The sequence below is a fragment of the Symphalangus syndactylus genome, chromosome 11 (genome assembly GCF_028878055.3).
Source record: "Symphalangus syndactylus isolate Jambi chromosome 11, NHGRI_mSymSyn1-v2.1_pri, whole genome shotgun sequence".
Taxonomy (NCBI): Eukaryota; Metazoa; Chordata; class Mammalia; order Primates; family Hylobatidae; genus Symphalangus; species Symphalangus syndactylus.
Window position 1 is genome coordinate 20,979,413 of NC_072433.2, and position 16,441 is coordinate 20,995,853.

The 16,441-nt window shown below is 43.2% G+C and overlaps 1 protein-coding gene across 5 annotated transcripts in view; it reads right to left on the reverse strand.

The window, feature by feature from the left end:
• Window positions 1-2,549: 2,549 nt before the first annotated feature.
• PHLPP2 (PH domain and leucine rich repeat protein phosphatase 2) overlaps window positions 2,550-16,441 on the reverse strand; it is an 85,502-nt gene continuing 71,610 nt past the window's right edge. For all 5 annotated transcript variants that reach the window (XM_055298489.2, XM_055298490.2, XM_055298488.2 and 2 more), the window contains 5 exons: window positions 16,099-16,229; window positions 14,414-14,524; window positions 13,100-13,294; window positions 10,689-10,920; window positions 2,550-7,936 (listed from right to left, as the gene is read on the reverse strand). In XM_055298489.2, coding sequence (XP_055154464.1) covers window positions 6,782-7,936; window positions 10,689-10,920; window positions 13,100-13,294; window positions 14,414-14,524; window positions 16,099-16,229 — 1,824 coding nt within the window. In that variant the 3' untranslated portion in view covers window positions 2,550-6,781. The remainder of the gene's footprint in view (window positions 7,937-10,688; window positions 10,921-13,099; window positions 13,295-14,413; window positions 14,525-16,098; window positions 16,230-16,441) is intronic.

Consider the following 16,441-nt stretch of genomic DNA (forward strand, 5'->3'; position numbering starts at 1 on the left):
GCTGAGGCAGAGAATTGCTTGAACCGGGGAGGCAGAGGTTGCAGTGAGATGAGATGGCACCACTGCACTCCAGCCTGGGTGACAGAGTGAGACTCCGTCTCAAAAAAAAAAAAAAAAGTTGTGGCTCCTCAGAAAAGTGTCTCCACTCCATCACCCTTAGCCCAAGGCAGTGGCTAGAGTCTCACACAATTTTCAGTCAGTGGTAGATTAGAAGTATAACTGCAGCCAGAATCAAGCGACCCACCCTCCACCTACCCTCCAGAGAAATACCACCAAGCCCAGCCACTATTCTCACCTAGCACATATTCCCTGAAATAGGTCCTTATTATATCCTTGCCCACATCTGGGTCCTGTGGTTGATAAAATGGAGACTTTGGCCTATCTGACCCCAACCTTGTGCCCAGGCCCAGCTCCAGTACTGCTCCGGAGAGGCAGCTCCTCTCAAGGGAATGGAGCCATCACTGTAACAACAACAGTCCCACGTCTTACGACTTTATAACGTTCACGATGCTATAGCAAACCTCTTACTACCACTTGTCAGTCAGACAGGCCAAGGTGTATTGTTCACACTTTACCAATAAGGAGACAAGGTTCAAGGTTAGGTGGTTTATGAAAGAGTTAATTCTCACTGTGTGCTAGGTATGTACAGTACTGTGATAAAGAAGCCCTTTGATAAAAGATATTAGTATTAACATTTAATGAGAAAAACAGCCTTAGAGAGGTTAAGTAACTGCCCAAAGTCACAAAACTTTTAAGGAGCAGAGGCAAAACTCAGCCCCACTGAATCATACACTGGAAGGTGTTCTGAGTGACTAACATACTCTTGTGGCCTTTGGTGTACCAGGGAATTTATATCGCATGACATTGATTCATTTCTGCCATGCTGGCCTAGGGAGGTGTGTGTCTCGTGGAACTGAGATATAAAAGCATGTTGAAGGTGCTCAATAGATGGTTGTTGAACCAAGTGTTTAAAATGTTCCTTCTGGCCAGGTGTGGTGGCTCACGCCTGTAATCCCAGCACTTTGGGAGGCCAAGGCGGGTGTATCACCTGAGGTCAGGAGTTTGAGACCAGCCTGGCCAACATGGTGAAACCCCGTCTCTATTAAAAATACAAAAATTAGCCAGGCGTGGTGGCGCATGACTATAATCCCACCTACTTGGGAGGCTGAGGCAGGAGAATCGCTTGAACCTGCGAGGCAGAGGCTGCAGTGAGCTGGGATCGCACCATTGCACTCCAGCCTAGATGACAGAGCAAGATTCCGTCTCAAAAAAATAAATAAATAAATGGCCGGGCGCAGTGGCTCATGCCTGTAATCTCAGCACTTTGGGAGGCCGAGGCGGGTGGATTGCCTGAGCTCAGGAGTTCAAGACCCGCCTGGGTAACAGTGAAACCCTGTCTCTACTAAAAATACAAAAAATTAGCTGGGCGTGGCAGCGCTAGTCCCAGCTACTTGGGAGGCTGAGGCAGGAGAAAAGCTTGAAGCCAGGAGGCAGAGATTGCACTGAGCCAAGATCACGCCACTGCACTTCCAGCCTGGGTGACAGAGCAAGACATCATCTTAAATAAATAAATGTTCCTTCTGGTAGATGAAGAGGAAACCTACAAAATGACTTTATCTTGACCCTTATTTAAAATGAGAGGTAGCAGGCAGTGTGCAGTGGCTCATGCCTGTAATTCCAGCACCTTGAGAAGCCAAGGCAGGCAGATCCCTTGAGCCCCGGGGTTCGAGACCAGCCTGGGCAACACGGCAAAACCATGTCTCTACAAAAAATACAAAAATTAGCTGGGTGTGATGGTGCTTGCCTGTAGCCCTGGCTACTCAGGAGGCTAAGGTGGGAGGATTGTGCTAGCATGGGAGGTAGAGGTTGCAATGAACCAAGATCACACCACTGCACTCCAGCCTGGGCAACAGAGCAAGACCCTGTCTCATCAATCAATCAATCAATCAATCAGTTGAGAGGTAGCTAATATTGCTTGAAAGTCCAGAGATTATGGGAGACACCCACAGGAGTGGGGGTAGGCAAGCAACAATTTAGAGGCTTAACTGGAGCTCATGAGCCAAGACTCTGAAGTTCCTTCTTACACCAAAGCTGTCATGAAAAACGTGATGACCGGCTTTTCCATGGTGTCATCAGCTGTCATTTAGACAGAGCTGTGGATTGTTTACAGTTGAGTTTCTGCTAGTCAGCTAATCTGCATGTCAATAAGGATGGTGTTTCCTGATTCTTTTCCTTTTTCCTGACTTTGTGATTTCTGTAAGCATATAAACCAAGGCAAAATATAGTGTTTCGTAAAGTAAAAATCTGTATTGCCATTTCAGCTTAAAACCTGATCAAAAATATTTATTATTGCCTTAACTCATAGCTTTGCAGTGTCATGGAATGTGGTTTCACGTGTTTGTTCTCGCTTATCTTCCCCAGGAAAATCCTGCAGGTGCTTTTGGTTAAGAACCCAATTCTACAAACAAGTTAGGAGAGAAAATAATAGCTTCATGCTAAAATACTTATGAAATAACAAGCACTCCATTTTAAAACAAAGCCATGAAAAAGAGATTCCACTTTATTTTATTTATTATTGTTATTGTTATTTTTACAAACAGATTTGCTGCAACATGCTCTGGCTCATATTATTGAATTAAAAAATTTAACACATTTCAAAAATATCAAAAATACACTATAATGAGTCTTAAGACTACAATACGACAATGATTGCACAAAACCGTAAGATATGAGCCCACTGTCTGGATGACATCCATTGGCAACAGTGAGAGAAAACCCTATAGCATCTGGGAGAAGTGCATGAAATTTAGAATACAAGGAGTTTATGTGTGACTGACTGATCACCAAATGAGGGAAACAAAGCAGGATTGACTGTAGCTGCTTTTTCTCAATCTAGGAAGTGCTTACCCAACTATGGGGCAGAAGTCACTAACTGGAGAGAAAGATTAACTTGCCTTCATAATCAGGAGTCTGAAAGCCTCCACCCAGAAGGAAGTAAAAAGTGACACTAGACAGTTCTATAGTGATGCTGAAGACATCACTGAATGGCTTGGAGACTAATTATTTAATAATTGGTACATTTATCCATAACAGCCAGCTGCTCCCTTATGGAGGTCTCTTCATTAATAATTATTGGATAGATAGAGAAGGTGAGCCTGTGGCTTCCAAGTACCGGCTTTTGCTAAAGGTCTACATGGGAAGAAGAGCATCATTTGATATTCAGTAGATCTGCCACACCCAACTGGCTCCATCTCCTGGAAAATAGCACTCACTACAAGCAACTGTAATAGCACCCAGCAATGACCACGCTGCTCCTGCTGGCTCTACACCAGTAAATGAACTCACCAATGTATTGCACACATACACTTCACAGTAGTACAATAAAGCCCTGTATCAGGAGTGGTAATTCAATGACTTGACTCTATAGTGCACTGCAGCTTTATGTCATACCAACATTCAAATTTTCAAATATCCTTCCAATCCATTTGGACAAAAATATACCATGGCTGTCAAGACACATGTATTTTTCTTTCTTCCATGGACTCCTAAACTGCTCCCATAATCAGCAGTGTTCTTCTCTCAGAAATTATCTTAAGCTTCTCTACTCAATGGGAGGTACACACAGAGACCTGAGAATATGCAGAGGCCAGAATCTCTGTGCTAGAGATCAACTGTACTCCGCCCACCCGGGGAACACATCCTCTGGGTAAAGTACTCGGAAGTAGATTACATTCACCTGGAGACAGATACTGGCTTTCACTGACAGCCTGTTTAGAAAACACAATGTCTGTAACTTACCTCATAGGTCAAAGTTTTGTATTATATTTTTCATAATGGGCTATGGCCTTTTTACCCTGTTTTAATACAGAGCAACTGCAGGACATGAATTAAAGCAGACTGCAAAAAAGAATAATCAGTTTTGGTATTGCCTATAATAAAGATTTTCAATACGACCTAATGGTTCCTGAAAAAAAATTCTACCACACAGAAGAACATCTGGAATTACAGTGTTCTGCTGACTAAAAAGTAAATACATTTACTTTTGGTAAGGTCATTTCAGAACTGGGTTTTGAGGTGGTTCCAATAAGTAGGGTGGGAAACGAATAGCAGACAAGAAAGGGGTTCACCATAATGAATTATTTTTATAAGACTATACTATTAAAGTGGTGTATTCCCAAAATAACTTTAATTTTTAGACATCACTATTCTACAACCCGAAGGTTCTGCTGTCTAAGTAAGATGTTTTACATCACTCTTCACTATCATCCTGTTATTTCACTTTTTCTTCATTAAAAAAAAAAATTTCCCATATAAAAATAAGGTGGCAAAACACTCTTGTTCCCATCTTTCTAACAGCACCTAAACTCTGTGTGAGCCACTGTGTTCCCTACTTCAAATCAAAGACCTGAGTTCTAAAATTCTCAATAGCTGACCAGTAGTTTGACAATCTGGGCACTCAAGTTCAGATTCTCGAGGGGTTGAACATTAGACATCCATTAGAGTGTACCAAATCCCCCAAGAGTGTATCCCAATGACGGGCCGGGCGCAGTGGCTCACGCTTGTAATCCCAGCACTTTGGGAGGCCGAGGCGGGCGGATCACGAGGTCAGGAGATCGAGACCATGGTGAAACCCCGTCTCTACTAAAAATACAAAAAATTAGCCGGGCGTGGTGGTGGGCGCCTGTAGTCCCAGCTACTCGGAGAGGCTGAGGCAGGAGAATGGCGTGAACCCAGGAGGCGGAGCTTGCAGTGAGCCGAGATCGCGCCACTGCACTCCAGCCTGGGCGACAGAGCGAGACTCCGTCTCAAAAAAAAAAAAAAAAAAAAAAAAAAGAGTGTATCCCAATGACACACGCATATGGGCATGGGGCCTCTGAGAAGATGAAGACACATAATTATTATGGACAGGTCATCTGATTTTTGACTATTGCTTTGAAAAAAAATCTTCCCAAAAATACACACGAAAATATATTTATATTTAACCCTCTCTTTAACATATTGTTTCTGATGAAACAAATTAAAAATGGCTCTACTTTATTTTTAATTGTAAAAATGTTCCAAGAAATCAAAGCACATTCGCCATTGGGTAAAATCAAGCAATGCCAACATTTTGTGGGAATAAATAGGAATTAATTTTTCTAAGCAAATCTTCCAATGGAAAAAGTGACAGAAATATGAAGAAACTGCATTTTGCTAGGGTTATGTGGAATGTGCAAAAAGTATAGGTTTTCTGTAAGTTTAAGAATTTCTCAATGAAGTTCTTTCTTATGTTAGTATTGAGCCCAGTATTCTGAAACCACATAAAGTGAATATGCAGTTTTCAGAAGAGTACACTGTTCAACATTCAAGAGGCAAGCCCTCAACTCACTTCCAACATTCTAGAGAACCATCCCTCTCCTCCAGCATAGGAGAAGGAACAAGTCTAACCTGAGTGCTCCATCCATCTGTTCTCATTGGCCTCAGTCCGTTTCAGAGTCATCTGCCATAACTTAAGGTCACGTGGATGCAAGCAGTGTCAGCCTTGGCCCTCCCCCCCCACCTTAGGAAGCTGTCTGCCAATTCCACCACATGCTAGGGAAAGAGGCCAATCCCTAAATTTCCCTGGGAAATACCTAGCAGATATCATATTTGTCAAGGGGTAATTCTCTTTTTCTGATCTAGGGAGAAGTAGTCTAGGTCCTCATGCCTTCCCCATTTTCATCCCCAAAAGAAGATTCTATTACCCCAAGTTTCTCAGGAGCTTTCACAGTCTGACATCCAACAGTTAAATCAACTTCACAGGGCCCTTCCTATACCCTCGAAGAAGTCTCCAACACCCAATTCTCTCTCTGCCTATGGATGAAGGTGCCGGGCTGCCTCTAAGAAGATTGGCTCGAGTGCAGATTCAAAAATAAAAAGTTCACAGTCAATGAAAAGTGCTCTCATTACATTACATACATAAATTATCTGTTTGATTGGTTCTACATTTCCAACAGACATCATTTTGATAGGCTGTATTCTCGTAGAGAAGAATGAAAAGCCATGTGACTAGTCACATCACACCCCATTAGTCTGAGATAAGGTGGTTTCTCTGTCACAGAGATCCATCAGCAGCAACTAGTAAAGAGAATCAATCTTCACTTTTTTCCTCCACAGAAATAGTCCCTTTCCTGCCCAGGCAGGCAAATTCTCAAAATGATCCTAGGAGAGAAAGGGTTAATGGCAGGTGGTAGGACTGATACAGAACAGCTGCTTTCTTCCCAGTACCCCCTGGGAATTCCAATGCAGGTTAAATGTGAAACTTAACACTGATGGTGGCTACCAGTTTATCCAGAGCCAGCCCCTGATGGCTCTCACACTTTTTGGCTCTGAGTTCAACCCCACACAGCTATGGTTTAGAAATGTAGACGCAGGGCTGGGCGTGGTGGCTCACGCCTGTAATCCCAGCACTTTGGGAGGGGGAGGAGGGTGGATCACCTGAGGTCAGGAGTTCAACACCAGCCTGGCCAACATGGTGAAACCCCGTCTCTAAAAAAAAAAAATAAAACTTAGCCGGGCATAACGGCGGGTGCCTGTAATCCCAGCTACTCGGGAGGCTGAGACAGGAGAATGGCTTGAACCCAGGGGCAGAGGTTGCAGTGACCCGAGACCGCACCATTGCACTCCAGCCTGAGCGAGACTCTGTCTCAAGAAAAAAAAAAAACAACAAACAAACAAAAAGAAACATAGAGGCAGAATGCCTCTGGCAGGTCCCTACTCCAACCCTGCACAGCCTCCTCCCACACTGTGCCCAGTGGGGCAGTCATAGTGCTGTGTCAAACTCCTCCGGGGGCTCGGTCCGATCCTCTTCGAGGGGCTCAGGCTCGAGCCGGCTGTCCTGGTGCTGTTTCATTTGTTCCTTCACTTCTTCTTCCAGGTCACGAGGCACAACAAACTGGTCCTCTGGTTCCATCTGAGTGGGGGCAGCAAAATAGCCAGTTTTCCTCTTGGGCACTTCTGTGGCCACTTCAATGAGGTTCAGGCTGTCCTCTAGGGGCACAATAGAGCCATTGGAGAGTTTCTTCCCATAGAGGCAGGAGGTGGAGGGAGACTTCTGTAACTCCATCCTGTCCTTGCTCATTGGCAGGAGTATGCCACTATTCACACTGTTCTGTCTTCGGATCCCAAAACACGACCCTCTAGCATGTTCCTCAGAACACGGGGTAGGAGAACTCTCTATGAGAGGGGGTGAGTTCTCCAGATCCCTCCCCCTGCAGCAGTGGATGTCTACTTCCACCTCTACCTTGCTGCCATTGGTTATGACCCCCTCAACGGGCTGGTCATCATCACTGTCCAGGCCGTTGTCAGACTGGTTACTGGAGAAGGTAGCACAAGAAGGCTGGCGCTGAAACAGCCCAGAGGTGGGTGTTGGGTGGAGGCTGCAGCGCCGCTCTGGCCTCGGAAGCAAGGCAGCGTCCAGGCCCCCAGCATTATGCTCATCAGAAGCAGTGGACCCCACTTCACTGCTCACCTCTGAGGTGGACATCTCACTGCTGAACTCAGAGGCAATCCCACTGCTAGAGGATGGAGTGGCTGGCTTAGGGGCATCCTTGATAGTGGTGGTTGAAGCAAATCCCACAGGACCTGGGAGAGTGAGCCCATTCATTTCACAAGTGCAGCCTTCCTCACCAATATTCAAATAAACCACCATCGCCCCTACATTGTCCTGACAGCCATAGCTCTGCGCTAACGTGCACAGCTTCTTAGCAGCTGCTAATGGGTCTTGTACATGACGTACAGCATTGACAGCTTCTGTGTAGGACAAGTGTTCCCACAATGCTTTGTTTCCCAGAATCAGCAACTCATCTTGAATGGTCAGCGGAGTGGAAGATATGTGGGGCTTGGGGAGGATCCAAGGGTAGAGGTATGTACAGCCCAGCATGCGGGTACAGCAGGTTACCCCATTCACTTTGTTGTCCTAGAGAAGAGCAGGACACAAATTCTGAGAAACAAGCAACAATGATAGCCAACTTATCTTTCTAGATCACAGTGCTTAGGGAACTACAATAAAACAATTTATATATGATTTTTCCTATGGATTAGTACAATTTTAAATGGATGCACAGAAATAAATGTAGAGAAGTCCTAAAGACAAAATATTATATGGTTACTATAGAGCCAAGTAAAAATAAGTGACTAGAAGGCACCACCATCCCAAAAGATGTTTGCTTTAACATGAAGAACAGGCCTTAGTATGTCTATAAATAGAGAAACATGATAGAAAAACAATAAGCAGAACTATCATTAATTCTCTATCACTAGTACTCTCAGAGAGGATGAAACAGAAAGGTCACTAAAAGTGATTTCTCACTTAAAGGGATGTCAGCTGGGACTGAAAAGATACCAATGGCAAAGACAATCTTGGTAGTTAAGGCATCAAATAATCTCTAAGGTTACTCAGCCTAACAAAGGGGAGTCTGAGATGTGCAGCATAATTTACCTATGCTCTGGGGACTGTATCAAGAATAAATAGCTGATCAAATCAAAACCCCTGTAATTCCAAACTTAGAGGAAACAGAGTAACCATGCTTGCAGGTTGGGAATGCTCACAAGCCAGACACTTTGTTGTACTGATTTCAAGAAAAGAAAAAAATACAAAACAAAACTCTAAAGTCATCAATAAATTAATATCACAGTTGTAATCACCCTCTGGGGGAAGACCTGAGCTTATTAGCCAGAATTTGTCATAAACTCTAAACTGTACTTTCTTCATCTGTAAAATGAAAATGGGAGTTTAACAACTACCCACTGAATTAGAAACTCTGGGGCCCACCAATTCATGGGAGTTACTGTTAAGATTAAGGAAAATAATAAAGGTATGGTGCTTGGCAAATAATGGACAAACAATAAATGTTTGTGGTTAAAATAACATTTATGTAAAAATACTTCCTACTTGTCTACAATCCCCTAAGAAAAATCTAAACATTGGCCAGGCACGGTGGCTCACGCCTGTAATCCCAGCACTTTGGGAGGCCGAGGTGGGCGATCACCTGAGATGGGAGTTGGATACCAGCCTGACCAACATGGAAAAACCCCGTCTCTACTAAAAATACAAAATTAGCCAGGTGTAGTGGCGCATGCCTATAGCCCCAGCTACTCGGGAGGCTGAGGCAGGTGAATCGCTTGAACCTGGGAGGTGGAGATTGTGGTGAGCCAAGATCATGCCATTGCACTCCAGCCTAGGCAATAAGAACGAAACTCTGCCTCAAAAAAAAAAAAAAGAAATGAAAAATCTAAACATTATCCAAATTCTATAAAAAGACTAGTCAAACAAAAAGTTATCTGAAACCAGGCGCAGTGGCAAGTGCCTATAGTCCCAGCTACTCAGGAGGCTAAAGCAGGAGGATCACTTAATCCAGGAGTTCAAGTCCAAACTGGATAACACAGCAAGACCTTGTCTCTAAAAAAATAATAATAATAAAAAATAACTAAAAATTTAAAACATTATCTTTTATCTTTCATTTGTTTTGACTGAAAGAGCTTCCCAAAACTAGTGTCTCATACTTCCAGAATCCTAACAGTATCAATCACATAAAAATGATGGTTTTTGATTTTGTTTCCTTAGATGAACTCTAATATAGAATTCTGACAAAACAGCTCAGAAATTGACCCACGCAAATACAGTCAACTGATCTCTGAAAAAAGAGCAAAGGCCATACAAAGGATAGTCTTTTCAACAAATGGTCCTGGAACAAGAGGACACCTACATGCAAAACATGAATATAGATACAGAGCTTACACTTTTCACAAAAATTAACGCAAAACAGACCGAGAACCAAAATGTAAAAGACAAAACTAAACTTCTAGAAGTTAACGCAGAAGAAAATCTGGTGACCTTGGGTTTGGCGATGAGTTTTAGATACAATACCAAAAGCACGATCCATGAGACAAAAACTGACAGGTGGGCCTTCATTAAAACTAAAAGCTCTGCAAAAAAACACTGTTAAAAGAATGGAAAGACAAGCCCCAGACTGGGAGAAAATATTTGCAAAACAGGTATCTGATAAAGAACTTGTTTCCAAAATATACAAAGACTCTTAAAACTCAACAATACAGAAACAAACAATCCAATTTACAGTTCTCAAAAGATTTGAATGGAATTCATGGACTTCCGCTTTGTGATAAACAATGTTCACAAGTAATTGCTAAAGTTCTTCTGAAAGCAAAAATGTTAATTTCTAAAAAAGGAGAAAAGCTGTAGAACAGTAGAAATACTGATGTTTCATTATCAAAACAGAACACCAGAGCATACTACACCACACAGAATATAAACACAAAACATTTTGAAACTTTGCATTTCAGAATGGGGATGTCAGAATGGGGATGTCAAACTAGAGAACTCTTTCTTCTATTTGGAATAACAAACCAGATGAGCTGGAAATTAGCTAAGGCGGATATTTAACATCCATTTTACAAGCTAGCTATGAATATACAGGATCACAAATTAGGATTTTGTATTTCTAATTCGCTTTGCTTTTTCTTTGTGCTAGTCACTAACTGATCAGATTTTCCTCCAGTACTGTTGCTGAAACCATCTGAATTGAACTTTTATCTGGATTGGATACAATTTACAGGGCATGATAGGAAGAAAATGGGCCTTCGTCACCTCCACACAAAGCAGCCTCCACTGATCTGGGGAGTAGAAGTGACTGGAGGGGAGCAGAACACACCTCTGTGATGATGGCTTTTTGGTCCTTCACCCTTTGCGCCTCCTCTGGGTCCTGCTCCAGGCTGAAGACTTTAGAGAGGGGCACTGGCTTCCCACCTCGGCACAGGACTGCTTGACACGTGCCAACATTGGCTACAGTCAAGCTAAAGCTACTTGCTGGATCGACAGTGTCAGGGCGGATGTAGCACAGGAGAGCGGAGGAGCCCAACTTCTGGCCAGCCATTCCTAATTTCCTGTTCAGAAAGAAAAGAAAAAGAAGACGTGGTGGCTAGTTTTAGAAGAAAGTGGTGGTCTTGTACGTACATCCCTTCTTTTTTTTTTTGCCATGTGATCGTGAACCAGCCCTACCCTTATCCACCTAAATGCAGACTTGCTGTGGCTAATGGTGGTGGAGACAGTTCTGCCTTCCACTCTCAGCTGAGGAAAAGGTTTTACAAAAGGGAGATAATCTCCCTTTTGCATCTTTCTCCATAGCTTTTGTGTCTGATCAAAGACTTCCTAATTTAGGGGCTCTCAAACTTTAACACATCAGAATCCCCCGAGGGCTTGTCAGAACAGGGACTGCTGGGCCCTAGCCCCAGAGTTTCTGAACCAGTGGTAAGAGGCTGGCCCAATAAACTGTATTTCAAGAAATTTCTGTTGATACTGAGGCTGCTGGTCCTAGAACAACACTTTGAGAACCACTCACTTAGGTTCTAAGTTCCTCGAGGGAAGGACCATGATTCTTGCATTTCTCCCATATGCAGGGCATCCACGCGTCTGTACTTGGAAACAACGTTAACGAGGAACAGACACTAGCAGAAAGACCTAGTTTCAAATCTCAGCTCTGCCATTTTCTGGCTACAGACCCTCAGCAAGCCATTTCTCCAGGAAATTTCTCTGATAAAATATATAGCATGAAAAATACTTGCTACAATTCCTGGCTCAAGTTGCTTCATAAATTGAGTTTCCTTTCCTAAACCCTTTATTTTTGCAAAGTCTCTAGCTCAATTATACTACTGAAAAACCGACTTCTTCCTAACACTTTGCTTTGTGTTATGACAGATAAAACTAATTCAAGCCCATCCTGGCTAACACGGTGAAACCCCATCTCTACTAAAAATACAAAAAATTAGCCTGGCGCGGTGGCTCACGCCTGTAATCCCAGCACTTTAGGAGGCCGAGGTGGGCGGATCACGAGGTCAGGAGATCGAGACCATCCTGGCTAACACGGTGAAAACCCATCTCTACTAAAAATACAAAAAATTAGCCGGGCGAGGTGGCGGGCACCTGTAGTCCCAGCTAGTCGGGAGGTTGAGGTAGGAGAATGGCGTGAACCCAGGAGGCAGAGCTTGCAGTAAGCCGAGACTGTGCCACTGCACTCCAGCCTAGGGGACAGAGCGAGACTCCGTCTCAAAAAAGAAAAAAAAAAAAAAAAAAACTAGTTCAAGCTCCAAGCTGTTCCATTTCAACCTGGATTATACAAGTTGACAAACAACCTCTCAGTTGTTTGTATCCTTTATCGGTTCACCTGACATGCAAATGCTCCATTACAGTTAGGTTATACAGATGTCCTCGACTTAACGATGGTTCAACTTAAGATTTTTTGACTTCATGATGGTGCAAAAGCAATACTGTATGCATTTAGTAGAAAGTGTAGTTTGTATTTTGATCTTTTCCTGGGCTAGTGACATGTGGTATGATGTTCTCTCATGATGCGGGGCAGAGGTAGCGAGCCATAGCTGCCAGCCAGCCACTTGATCACAAGGGTAAACAACCAATACAGTGCTCCATGTCACCACATGATTTTGCCCAACTATAAGCTAATGGGGTAAGCGTTCTGAGCACACTTAATGTAGGCTAGGTGAAGCCATGATGTTCGGTAGGTTAGGTATATTAAATGTAGTTTCTACTTACCACATTTTCAACTTAAGATATCAGGGTGTAACCCTATTCTAAGTTGAGGAGCATCTGTATACGGTTTTTGCCCTTAAATGGTTTATACTTTACTTAGATTAGTTTGGTAAAACCCCAGAAAGAGGTATTCTAAACATATCAATCTGATGAGTATTTGGTTAACTCTTTTGTAGGTCACTGACTCCTTGGACAATCTTATGAAAGCTGACCACCTTCCTCCTCAAAATGTACAACCACATATATATATACACACACAACCTTTTGCACATAAATTCTGGGCTTCCCAGATCCTCAGCAGCCTTTGGATTCAACAGAGAAAACGGATGACCCCACAGGCTTTTGAAAGAGACAAAGTCCCCACACTCTATGGTCATATAGAGAATGATCATAGAAGACAACACTGTGAGTTCTCTCCTTGATCCTGTATCCATAATTTAGACCCTGACCTTCTGGTTTAGAAAAATATATTTTCCAAAAGTAGAACTGAGTTAGGGATTTTTCAACCCACCTGCTTACCTGTGAGATACCAAGAAGGTGTTAGCCATGAAAACTGTGTCATTAGTTGATTGCTGTACCTCTTCTAAAAGCACATCTGCCATCGTACACTGCAGCAGGCGTGGGAGCTCCTCATTTCGGTCTCCATCAAACATGCCATACACAGCTCCCACCCCCTCTGCAAAGTTATCCATAGCAAGTGCTGAGACACACAGCCTATAACAGAAACATGAAAACAGAAAAGTTACTGGTAAAATATTATTCTTCAGGGAGCATTCTTTTTTTTTTTTTTTTTTTTGAGAGGGAGTCTTGCACTGTCACCCAAGCTGGAGTGCAGTGGCATGATCTCGGCTCACTGCAAGCTCCACCTCCTGGGTTCACGCCATTCTCCTGCCTCAGCCTCCTGAGAAGCTGGGACTACAGGTGCCTGCCACCACGCCGGGCTAATTTTTTTGTATTTTTAGTAGAGATGTTAGCCAGGATGGTCTTGATCTCCTGACCTCGTGATCCACCTACCTTGGCCTCCCAAAGTGCGTGAGCCACCGCGCCTGGCCGGGAGCATTCTTTTAAAAAGTAAGTATTAATTAAAGGTGGCGAAGACTACTAGCAAATCGTAATCTACACATAAGAAAAGTCCCTAGACATGATAATTAAGCAACATCTGAAAGAGCTAATGTCCTAAGGAAAGGGGAAACAGTCGCATTCATGGGCAGTACATATTAGCTTTGCAATGCTGCCAAAGGCTGGTAAGATAAAACATTTTCTCTTAGTAGTGACTAAGGATTAGTTTTGTCAAGGCCCGTCAGTCAAAGACCACCAGAGCACACGTATGGTTGAAAAAGTTGAGTTTATTACTCCTTACAGCAAATGAGAGTGCACCCCATGGAACTCTGGGGTATACAGGTAAGCGGTGCTGAAAAGAACCCAGTATAGGGTCTGGACTTTGGTTTGGTCACTTTGGGGAGGGTCTAAGGAAGAGGATCATACTAGACTGGGTGTCACCAGAAAGTGGGGCCATTCTATGGCTGGGTATAAATCTTGTCTATAGGAAAGGAAAATTAGCAGAAAGATAAAGCTGTAACTGGTAAAGAAAGTAGCATCTACCCATCTTAGCCATGAAAGGGGGTGTTTGGTATTCTGTTGACTGCACATTAGTGTTGTTTTTGTCTTAAAACTTTATCATGATCTCAAAGGGATCTTATCTGACACTGATGTTCTATGATTTGTCTGTGTACAACAGAACAACATGGCCTAGCTATTATGAGCATCAGGCCAGTTCTCAGATGCCAGGGGCTGCCTTTTTTCTTTCTCAGTCTCCATGGCCAATATACTCACTTATTTCTCTGCCCTGTCATCTCAGCCAGTCCATGGCTCCAGAAGGTTGACGTAACTGTAGAATCTGTGGTTGGCAAAGGTTTCTGATCAATTTTCAGGGTTGTGATATGGCTGTGGGAGGTGAAGGAAGATTAAACCATATATTCTTCTGCATTTTACAAAAACTATCCCAACAATAGTATTCTTTTTTTTTTTTTTTGAGACAGAGTCTCCCTCTTGTCACCCAGGCTGGAGTGCAGTGGTGTGACCTCAGCTCACTGCAACTTCTGCCTCCCGGTTCAAGCAATTCTCCTGCCTCAGCCTCCTAAGCAGCTGAGATTACAGGTGTATGCCACCATGCCCGGCTAATTTTTGTATTTCTTTATTTTATTCTATTTTATTTATTTATTTATTTATTTATTTATTTATTTATTTATTTATTTTTTTGAGACAGAGTCTCTCTGTCACCCAGGCTGGAGTGCAGTGGCGCGATCTCGGCTCACTGCAGGCTCTACCCCGCGGGGTTCACGCCATTCTCCTGCCTCAGCCTCCCGAGTAGCTGGGACTACAGGCGCCTGCCATCTCGCCCGGCTAATTTTTTTTGTATTTTTTTTTTTAGTAGAGACGGGGTTTCACTGTGTTAGCCAGGATGGTCTCGATCCTGACCTGGTGATCCGCCCGCCTCGGCCTCCCAAAGTGCTGGGATTACAGGCGTGAGCCACCGCGCCCGGGCTTTTATTTATTTTTTTGAGAGGGTCTCCCTCAGTTGCCCAGGCTGGAGTGCAGTGGCGCAATCTCGGCTCACTGCAACCTTGGCTTCCGGGGTTCAAACGATTCTCCTGCCTCTACCTCCCAAGTAGATGGGATTACAGGCACCTGCCACAACAACCAGCTAATTTCTGTATTTTTAGTAGAGACGGGGTTTCGCCATGTTGGCCAGGCTGGTCTCGAACTCCTGACCTCAAGTGATCCGCCCGCCTCGGCCTCCCAAAGTGCTGGGATTACAGGTGTGAGCCACCACTCCCAGCTAATTTTTGTAATTTTAATAGGGATGGAGTTTTGTCATGTTGACCAGGCTGGTCTCAAACTCCTGACCTCAGATGATCACCCGCCTTGGCCCCGCAAAGTGTTGGAATTACAGGCATAAGCCACCACACTCGGCCAACAATAATATTATCTTTTAATAAAATAACCTATGGACTGACTAAGATTCATTTCCAGAGAGACTGATGAAAGTAGTATGCTGAACTACTGGCAAAGAAGGAGGGGAGAGAAAGGAAAGGGGTAGGAGGATCAAAGGGGTAGGAGTTTCAATCAAAAACTAAGCACAACAAAGATTTCTAAGTTTTAGCCAACCATCTATTTATGTTAACTATTTTGATACAATGAAGTCTTGGTACAATGGATGAACTTGTATTGTCTCTTAGATATTATATAATCTGTGCCACCTAAAACATCTATGCCTGTTGTGAAAATATTCAGTATGTGGGTGGGTAGTAGCCATGGAGTAGTCCTAATATAAACAGATTGACTACTGGATAGAACATCTATTCATAACTTAATCAAAGAAGAGAACCTAGGGGCTTTATGGCCTAACTTCATTCTGTTCTTTTAATTAATCAAGATCTCCACAGTACTAAGGAAGACCTACACATGGCTGGTGGGCCTAAGAGCACATAGAGATTCCATTTCAAATTTTTTCCTACCTAAATATGTCCAGTGTCTTGTGTTCCAGAACCAGATTTGTATTTCCAGTCAGGTCAAGGTCTTGTAATGTAGCAGGCAAAGCCTCTGGAATCAGGATTTCTGTCAAGTCGTTGCAACTTAGGTCTACAAACTAAGAAACAATAGAGAAATCAAAAGAAAATACATCATAGAGATTTAGTTCTTTACTCCCAAGTATCCAATCTCTAACTATATCCCCAAAGAGGAACTTAATTTCTTCCCAGGAATCCATTACATACATTCTGGTCCCAAACTAGAGTACATAAGAAGACAATAATATTTTTCCTTATGAGAATAATCTCATTCACACTCCTTTCTTCTTCT